Source organism: Lactuca serriola, chromosome 9 (genome assembly GCF_051521515.1).
Source record: "Lactuca serriola cultivar US96UC23 chromosome 9, Lser_US96UC23_V15, whole genome shotgun sequence".
NCBI lineage: Eukaryota > Viridiplantae > Streptophyta > Magnoliopsida > Asterales > Asteraceae > Lactuca > Lactuca serriola.
This window is the reverse complement of record NC_136416.1, coordinates 222,340,621-222,350,211: the sequence shown is the minus strand read 5'-3', so window position 1 is coordinate 222,350,211 and position 9,591 is coordinate 222,340,621. Positions and strand designations below refer to the sequence as shown.

At 35.4% G+C, this 9,591-nt stretch overlaps 2 protein-coding genes across 3 annotated transcripts; one reads left to right on the top strand and one right to left on the bottom strand.

The window, feature by feature from the left end:
• The first annotated feature begins 206 nt into the window (after window positions 1-206).
• On the top strand, window positions 207-2,234 carry LOC145073397 (dormancy-associated protein homolog 3-like). 2 transcript variants are annotated; one of them, XM_079019946.1, is made up of 3 exons: window positions 207-402; window positions 854-1,007; window positions 1,750-2,234. In XM_079019946.1, the coding sequence occupies exons 1-3, from the start codon at window positions 285-287 to the stop codon at window positions 1,796-1,798; spliced, it is 321 nt and encodes a 106-aa protein (XP_078876072.1). In that variant the 5' UTR covers window positions 207-284; the 3' UTR covers window positions 1,799-2,234. The 2 variants fall into 2 exon arrangements, with proteins under 2 accessions (XP_078876072.1, XP_078876071.1); XM_079019945.1 differs by having other exon boundaries at window positions 210-402; window positions 854-1,000; window positions 1,750-2,116.
• A 5,551-nt stretch (window positions 2,235-7,785) lies between these two features.
• LOC145076590 (uncharacterized) lies at window positions 7,786-9,069 on the bottom strand. Its single transcript, XM_079022408.1, has one exon. The coding sequence runs from the start codon at window positions 9,067-9,069 to the stop codon at window positions 7,786-7,788; it is 1,284 nt and encodes a 427-aa protein (XP_078878534.1).
• Between the last annotated feature and the right edge of the window lie 522 nt (window positions 9,070-9,591).

Below are 9,591 nucleotides of genomic sequence, written 5' to 3'. Positions count from 1 at the left end.
TCACGTGAGAGGGCCCTCTAGTCTGCTCGATGCGACACGTGACAATCTAATCTGAAATTTTGCTTCGTCACCATGAGCCTTATCTTATCTACGTGCTTCATGATCAGCCGTTGGTTCCTTTTCGGATTAACCAGATCTGTAATCGACGCCTATCGTTCAATCTAAGTCCAACTAACTTGTTCGATATTTACTTCCTCGATATTTCCATAAACAACCATTACTGGGCCTCTCCGATCCCTTAGATTCTTTTATTACTAGTCGTGCGCTTGTCTCTACACTGAGCCATGAGCTTACTCAACAAGCTCTGGGACGACACCATCGCTGGCCCTCCACCGGATAAAGGACTTGGAAAGCTGCGAAAACAATCTAATCTAAGTTTCCGATCGTTGAACTCAGACAAGGGTACGCCATTACCTGTCTACTTTTTAACAATAAATTTTTTTCATCAACTACGTCTAGTTCATAACTCATGTTCCTATGTATAGTCGATCAATAATCACTCATTTACTTATCGTGATCATAAAAGTTGTCTTTTTGGCATATGTTTATGTCATATCTATAACAATATAATTGATATAGTTTTAGTAGTTACCCACTTTTGTTAGGTTTTCGTCTTCTGTCTCCTATTTTTCTCTACATCAGCATAATTGAAACGTGACTTCGGATCTGGGTTGATATATATATAGCGACAACAAATACTTACGATCATCAGATCCCTCAAACACGTGTAGTTAATTTCTTTTATTGAGACTGTACATCAGCAGAATGAAAAGTAAAACGATGACGTTAAACATAAAATTAATTAGAAGATCTTTTCTACATCCTGAAAATAATCATCTCCTTTCTGAAACAGAATCGGAAACGGCGGGGAATACAGCAGTGGAGTATCCTTCGATGAAAGTAACACGGAGTATCATGATCGTAAAACCTGAGAGAACTCTGAGCGATACACCGCCGGCCTCTCCTGCCGGATCTACACCTCCGGTATCTCCTTTTGCCGGTAAGCTGTAAGTTTATCGCACCCACTTATTACATTTGGAGTGGGTGAACGACAAATGGCTGATCCGGCCTTCCAAAGGTGGTGGTAGTCTAAATTCTTGAAGGATCCGTAAACATAAAGCTAGTATATTTGTGTTCGTTTGCGAAATGTTGGATTATATGCATATATGTTTCTCTGCTTGATTCCTGTTAATGTCCAACGACAAATATACAATATTAAATGAGTTATACTTATAATTTGAAGGAATTATATAAATGAGAGCATCAAGAGTTGAATAGGATGATGATTTGAATAAGAGTCGATGGAGTGTGCTTGTTGACATGGAATAGAGTTGAATGAAGGAGTTGAATGATTCAATAGAAGATATAAAATGATTATTAGGATTGAATACATGTTTAATAGATTGTGGGGAGCTTGGTATATAGATGTTTAATAAATGATGTGTTTGAACTCTATCGAGTTAAACGATACAATAGAAGCAATAAAATGAAGCAATAAAATGGTGATTATGATTTAATAGATGCTTCATGGGTTGTGGGTGACGTGGTATAGATATTTAATGGATCATCTAAATAAAATTATATGTATGTCCTTGTCACCAAATAAACGGATAAAGTTCAGTATCAATCCATATTCAGCTAAAAATTGTATGTATGCCCTTCTCAGCAAATACATGCATTTAAGCATTGGTTTAGATTATGTTTTCCTAATTAATCGGTCAACGTATTTAATTAATTGATGTATTTCAGGAAGCGAGGCGTTCAGGTTTCGGAGGAAATCAGCATCAGATGCTTTTGAGAAGGCAAGTGGAATTGGAAGCAGGAGCCCTCGTCCTCCTTACGAGCTCTGAGATTTGATATACTAATAATACTCATCTCACAACTTCCCTGTTTCCAGGCTCGGGCTCCGTTATGTTTCACTTCAGGCAGGCATTTGGTGTATGTGTCTATGTGGTTGTATAATTAATAATATCATATGTATGCTCGGGAGTTGTCTTTGACGTTCGGTGGTGTTTGGTTAAGTTTATGTTGTTGTACGCCTATAATCTATATATGGCGCTTGTAACATCATGGTTTGCTTTTCTATCGACGTATCGGGGATGTTCGCTTTTCTTAATACTAGCTACAGGGTATTGTTAAGTTTATGTTGTTGTACGCCTATAATCTATATATGGCGCTTGTAACATCATGGTTTGCTTTTCTATCGATGTATCGGGGATGTGGGATTTTCTTAATACTAGCTATAGGGTATTGTTGATATCCACCAAATATCAAAAAAGACTTTGGTATAAGAAATATATTTTTAAAATTTAAAATATTCTCATATCAAATTTTGGTTAATTTTATGTATACATCCAATATAAGTGGACAAGTATTTTACGTCAATTAGTGTTTCTACACAAATAGTTTGCATAAATTAAATCATATAAAAATAAATTACTTTCTTAGGCAGCATAAATTAAATCATACAAAACAAATTACTTATTTCTTAGTTTCTTATATACAAGATTTTAATTTTAATTTTTTTAATTGTTGTTTACACATGACTAATTATATAATAAATCTAATTAACATTAATTATAAGTGTAATTATTATTATTATTATTATTATTATTATTATTATTATTATTAAGGTTTCAAAAAATTCCGCATAGCTTTAAGACGTGCAATGGGATCACCTTTTAACAAAATGTTGCCTTATATTAGGGCTGAATTTCTCTTTCTTTATCCTCGCAACATCACAATGTTTCCCACCATTCAAGCCATATGCACTTGTTCCTTAACTATAATCACACTCGCCTTTAGAGCCTTTGTTCTTATCAATCTTTTTTGACACAACAAAATAACACACCAACATCTCCAATCAAATCAGTTCATCGACTTGGCATTATACTCCAATCCAACAACTTCTCCACACCAACGATAATAAAAACCATCACCACCATCATCTTCTACCTCCTGTTCATGCCATCCACATGCCTTATCACCGTCACCAGCCAAACCCCGTTCATCGAGTTTTTACAAAACCTAATACTCAAATTAAGAGGAAATGGAGTTGGTTCGTTTTTTATGTGGTCAAACTCACTGTGGTCAAACTCACAGAGAACACTATAGTTGGTTGGAGACATGTAAGAGTAAGGGCTCTTAAGAGGAACGACTCCATACTCTTTTTTGTTGGGCAAACACATGCAAACCAGCATTTGAGTGGAATAGAGAAATGACAAAGTTGTCTTTTTTTTTTTTTTTTTTTTTTTTTTTTTTTTTTTTTTTTTTATCACTCAATGCCCTAGACAAAAGTAATGAGTTTTTTTATTCATTCACTTTTATCTTAGTTTGATCTTTTAGTTGATTCTTACATTTGTACTCTTTATATTATATCACTACAAAAAGATTGGGCAATAGCGGCAACACGCGTCGCCGCTAAAGGCTAGGCGTGTCGCCGGTAATACCTTTAGCGGCGACATGTCGCTGCAAATACGTCGCCGGTATTGTTTCGTCGCTAATACGCTCAATGTCGCCGCAAATACATGTTGTCGCCGCTAATACTTCCGTCGTCGCTAATGCTGCCCGTCGCCGCTAATATGTTGTCGCCGCTAATAGGACGCCGTCGCCACAAAAGCCGTCGCTGCTAATGCTCTTTTGATTTTTTTTTTTGTTTATTTATTTCACATTAAATTTATAATCAATCCAAATATTAATCCATATAGCATTTGAAAAATCTGATAATTTTATATAGAAATATTAATACATAAAATCAATCCAAAATATTAATCCATATATATACCACATTTAGTATTGTTTCAAATTACACAACGTTTCATAAAATCCTAAAATAACTACTCGTCCTCATCATCATCTCCATTATTTGGTGGCGGCAATGAGCGAAACCACTCTTCCAATACTGCAGAACAAGCTGAGTCCTGTAGTATTGTTTGGAGCATTTGCAACTATAAAAAAAACAAAATATATTAACAATATATAAGAATAACATTATAATTAATTATACCATTCAATTATAGCATTTACTAACAATTACCTGTGATTGTGGTTGTTCTTGTGTCATTGGTTGTTGCTGATCGTACATAGACACAACGGTAGGGGGTTTACGCCCAATGCCTCTGATATGTCCGCGTCGAGCACCCAATATTCTTTCAAAACAATCTTTTATATCAGTTGGTGCTAGACCGCTTGCCTCAGAAGTAGCTTGGGTTCGTTGGTTTATCTCTTCGAGTAAAGCATTCTGTATTTTTTAAAAACAATAAAAATCATAAAAATTAGATTACTAAATACCTTTGATGATATAAACACTTATATGAAAAATACAAATTAACCACTTACGTATTGTTGCTCGACTGCAGGACTATAAAATACCCCTTGGCGATTGGAATTAGCTTTACGAAAAGCTTCGATTCGACTGATATCCTATTTAACATTAAAATTTAGATTAGTTATACTTTAAATAAATATTTAAATATATCATAACTTACCTCTTTAAAACATGCATTGCTGTATGAGCTCGACCCCCCTCTGTTTACAACTACTTGTTTTGCACGACATTCCTTGTTTGACGCCGAACGCCTTAAAAATTCTGGCGATTGAAAATGTTCGACTGCCTTCGCCCAATTTTCATGTGACATTCCATTAGGGGGGTTGTTTAATGCAGCTTGGATATCTGCAGGCCCCCCGATTTCCTTAAAATAAGCATGAGCTTTACTTTTTCGACCTCTGTAAACTTTTGCAAGACTTGAATCAATGCTCCGCAACAATTGAGCACGCTCCGGATCCATTTTAACCTTATCCAAATCAAATTTATTCTGCAAAACACAAAAAGTTTAGTTAATTAAATAACAATCACAACTAAAATTAAAATTGTATCCAATTTACCTTTAGATGAACAACTGCTGCGTTCCTTAAAGCGGGGGAAACATTGTCCCAACCAGATACGTTGAAAGGGACATTGTTCCACAAATACCTCCCAATTTCATGGGTGAACCAATTACCACGCTTCCCGACAGGGGAATATGTGATCTCCCTGTCGAAATCCAAATCTATGGGCTTTCCCTTATTTGCCCTTATCAACTTTCCCAACTCAATATTTTTTGACATGCCTCTCCTTTTTTTAGGAAGCTCGACTGCAAAAATACAATTAAACCTATTAGTCATGATAACTTATTATAAAATAATAAAAATAGTTAATAAATATATCAGAATAAAACTCACCATCTTCTTCGTGTTGACCACGACCAAAGCCTCCTGGAGGTGGTGGATCCCCGGCTCCATCACCTCCGTGTCCAAGCCCCATAACATCGGCCATCATGGCCAAGAGTATTGCCCAAGTAAACCTCATCTGCAATATGAATAAAAGTTAGTTACCCTGCGAAATTGTAAGATATACAATATAGACAAACAACATAAATAAAACTTAAACAAAGAATATGAATTAAAGGTACATTTCAAATAAAGTTTCTACTACCAAAAAAAATTGATTTTTAATCAGAATCTTGATCATATACTTCAATGTCTTCTTCATCCGTATCATAATCAGAATCGCCATCATCATAATCAGTCTCTTCATCGGAAACATTATCGATTCTACCCGTTGGCGGAGGTACTTCAGTCTCGTCTTCATCATCATAATCAACATTGTTTTGAGCTACATCAACATTGTTTTGAAAGTATTGTGAGAAGTCAATAAAAAGTCTAGCTCCAGATGAAGAGTTGTTTTGAACTATGTCAACATTTTCGGCCTCCTCATTGTCGACATCTTGGACAGAGTCACTATAAGCATTTTGGACACGAGGATTGTCGGATGGTAGATCCCAAATATTTCGATGATTAACATGCTCGACGATACAACGAGGGTTGTTGTTTTGGTTTCTTCGATGATTAACAGGCTGGAGGATGTAGAACACTTGTTTGGCTTGCGAAGCATATATGAGTTGATCATCTTGGTACGCTTCTTTTTCTGTGTCGATACTTATGAAATTATCATCAGGAATATCTCCCGTATCAAACCACTTGCACCGAAATATTACAGTCGAATAATCATATGGATATTGCACCTCCATAATCTCTTCTAACTGGCCATAATATTTCTCTCCATTCTCACCAACCGCTAGAACCCCAGAGTTTTGCGTTTTGCGTTGTGCATCACGACTAAGTACCATAAACCTAACACCGTTGACTATGCACGCAGTGTAAGTATAAACATCCATTTGTGAACCCATTGAAAGGGCTGACAACTCTTTGTGGAATTCAGGAGAGTTTTCTTTTTCCAGCTGATAAACCTATTAAACATATGTTGATGTGTTATGTATTCTTGATTCATTAAATTTATGAAAGATATTTGTTTGTTAATTATGATTACCTTTTCAAGAAACCAGCTGGGAAATTCGGTCTTTTCGTCACTTTCAGGATGTTCAGATTTGAATTTTCTATATTGATGAAATATATATACATATATATATATATATATATATATATATATATATATATATATATATTAAATTAATGAATGGAAAAAAGTAACAATAAATAATGAAAGATAATTAAAAGTAAGAACACTTACTCGATGTATTGTCTGACTTCTTGACAACTATTCAATATAAACCATTCAATATTACGTTTCTCTGTTATATCAAGATGTTTGATTTGCATTGCACTCGTCGGTCGACACTTGGACTCAAACATCCAAAACTTTGTTTTTTCAATGACAATGTCTTCGTTTCTTTCAAGGCGATTGACATCTCGAAGGTACATCGAACAAAATGTCAAAGCTTCTTCAGCAATATAACCTTCAGCTATACAACCTTCCGGCCTCGCCTTATTTCTGACATAATTTTTTAGTTTTTTCATATACCTTTCAAACGGATACATCCATCTCATACATACCGGGCCTCCAGCAATCGCTTCATCTGGTAAATGCAAAACTAAATGAATCATAATGTCGAAAAACGCTGGCGGATAAATCAACTCTAACTTGCACAAGATTCTAATAATGTCTTCTTTTGCTTTCCTCATATCCTCCACCTTTAGTGTTCTGGAGCAAATTTGCTTGAAAAACATACAAAGATCTACAATTGGTGTAGAAGTTTCTTTATCCAATAACGCTCTAACTCCAATCGGTATCAAACGTTGCATAAGAATGTGATAGTCATGAGATTTCAACCCAATAATGTTAGTATCATTATCTACCACTTTCTTACTAATGTTAGATCCAAACCCATCAGGAAATTTAACATCTCTTATAAATTGACAAAAGATTTTGCGGTCAGCTTTCTTGAATGAGTAGCTTACATGTGGTCTAGTCAACTTGTTACCCTTTTTTTGCAACCATTGATTACGCCGGATATTCAGATTTTTCAAGTCCTCACATGCATTTGATGTGTCTTTACTCTTATCATTCATCATAGAAGTGCCCAAAAGACTCTCACCCACATTTTTCTCGACATGCATCAAATCTATGTTGTGTTTCAGCTGTAGAGAAGACCAATATTTGAGCTCGAAAAATATGCTACGTTTCGACCAGTTCAACTCGAATCCTTGCCGATCCATGTTTTCTTTGAGAGTGTTAGGATGTTTACCCGGTTTACGAAGTATTAGACGACCTAGTTGATCTTGTATGTCTTCATTAGTAAAGTGTCTCGGAGCGGGTCTTGTCTCTGGTTGCCCATTAAATTTCAAATTCATCCTTAATGGATCATCAGCATCTAAGAACCGACGATGACCGATATAAACGACTTTATTTACTGCACGGTACGAAGGAGTGTCTTCATTGCAAGTCGGTCATGCTCTATACCCTTGTCCGCTCCAGCCCGATAAACTACTACGAGCTGGAAAGTCGTTTATTGTCCATAACAACATAGCTTTCATCGTGAAGAATGTGTTTGTCGTTGCGTCTTTAATGCGTATGCCTGATTGCCATAAAAACTTAAGCTCTTCCACTAACGGCCTAAGGAAAACATCTATGTCCTTTCCAGGCGCTTTAGGGCCGGGAATCAACAAGGCCAACATGAATGATGACTCTTTCATACAAAGCCATGGTGGCAGATTGTAAGTGGTGAGTACAACCGGCCACGTACTGTGTGGATTACACATGTTACCAAATGGATTAAAGCCATCAGCTGCCAGCCCTAGTCGTACGTTGCGAGGTTCACTCGAGAAGGCAGGGAAATCTACATCAAATTTTTGCCAAGACTCTCCATCAACGGGATGACGCATCACACCATCTTCTGATCTCCCAGTACTATGCCATATCATATTTTTGGAAGTGTATCGTGAACAATACAAACGGCGTAGTCTAGGGGCCACTGGAAAGTACCGTAACACCTTATGAGCCACTTTCTTGCCCTTGGTGTTTTTATCAATCCACCGACTCTCTTTACAAACGGGACAAACTTGCAATGACTTGTGTTCCTTCCAAAAGAGAAAACAATCGTTTTTGCACACATGAATTGACTCGTACCCCAAACCTAACTTCTTCAGTTTCTTTTTTGCTAAATAATATGAACGGGGAACCTTGTTGCCCGATGGAAATGCCGAATTCAACAACTCAAGGAGTTGATCAAATGAACTATCAGTCCATTTGTTGTTGACCTTCATATGCATCAGCTTTGCTAAAAAATCAAGGAATGAAAACGAACAACCAGGATATAACTTGGTTTCGACTGCCTCTAACAACTCTTCAAAATCATCATCGACACCACTACCCCCTGTATTCGAGGTTCCTTCATCGAGGTTTATATCATTTTCTCTCGACTCCCACATAACATCGTCAATAACATCAGCCATCTCGTTGCTTGGCGATACGACATCTACAACTGGAGGGATTAAAGGTTCACCGTGATATATCCATGTTTTGTATGATTGACTGAAACCATATATACGAACATGACGTCTCATTGCTTTCGGATTCATGAAGTAACGATTATCACATTTCTCACACGGACATCTAGTTTCACCTTTACAATCTAGGTGTAACATGGATCTCTCGACAAAAGTGTCGAGCCCTAGCTGGAACTCGGGAGATTGACGATGTGGATTAGTAGTCCAGCTTTTATCAATAGACATGATGCAACTTAAACATAATTTAGTGTTTAAGGTTTACTTTATGGGAAACAAAAATCAAGTAGAGTATTCATAAAGTTGACGATTCAAAAAGTATTCTAACACGGGATAACCTAAGTTGATTCTAAAAGTAATTTGATTTGATTTTATAAAGGTAACTTAATTTGATTATAAACGTAAATTAATTAGATTTTATAATTAATTTACTATTTTTTTTGTTATTAGTTTAATTTATTTATTAAACTAATTTTATTTTATTTTAATACTAACATTAACTTCATTTTAAAACTACTTTAAGTTGATTTTACAATTAATTTATTATTTTTTAATGTTTTTTTTAAATTAATTTAATTTTATTCTATTTAAATTAAAATTACAAGAAGTACGTTGCTATTAAGTTAGTTTTATAATTAATATAATTTGATTTTACAAAGGTAACTTAATTTGATTCTAAAAGTAAATTAATTAGATTTTATAATTAATTTAATATTTTTTTTTGTTATTAGTTTAATTTATTTATTAAAC

What these genes read in the sequence shown, in the direction of transcription:
- LOC145076590 (XM_079022408.1), bottom strand. Translation starts at nt 9,069, where the DNA reads ATGTCTATTGATAAAAGCTGGACTACTAATCCACATCGTCAATCTCCC.
- LOC145073397 (XM_079019945.1), top strand. Translation starts at nt 285, where the DNA reads ATGAGCTTACTCAACAAGCTCTGGGACGACACCATCGCTGGCCCTCCA. An exon ending in ATCGTTGAACTCAGACAAGG is followed by an intron (nt 403 to 853) that starts GTACGCCATTAC and finishes TTTCTGAAACAG; the next exon opens with AATCGGAAACGGCGGGGAAT. An exon ending in TCCGGTATCTCCTTTTGCCG is followed by an intron (nt 1,001 to 1,749) that starts GTAAGCTGTAAG and finishes GATGTATTTCAG; the next exon opens with GAAGCGAGGCGTTCAGGTTT.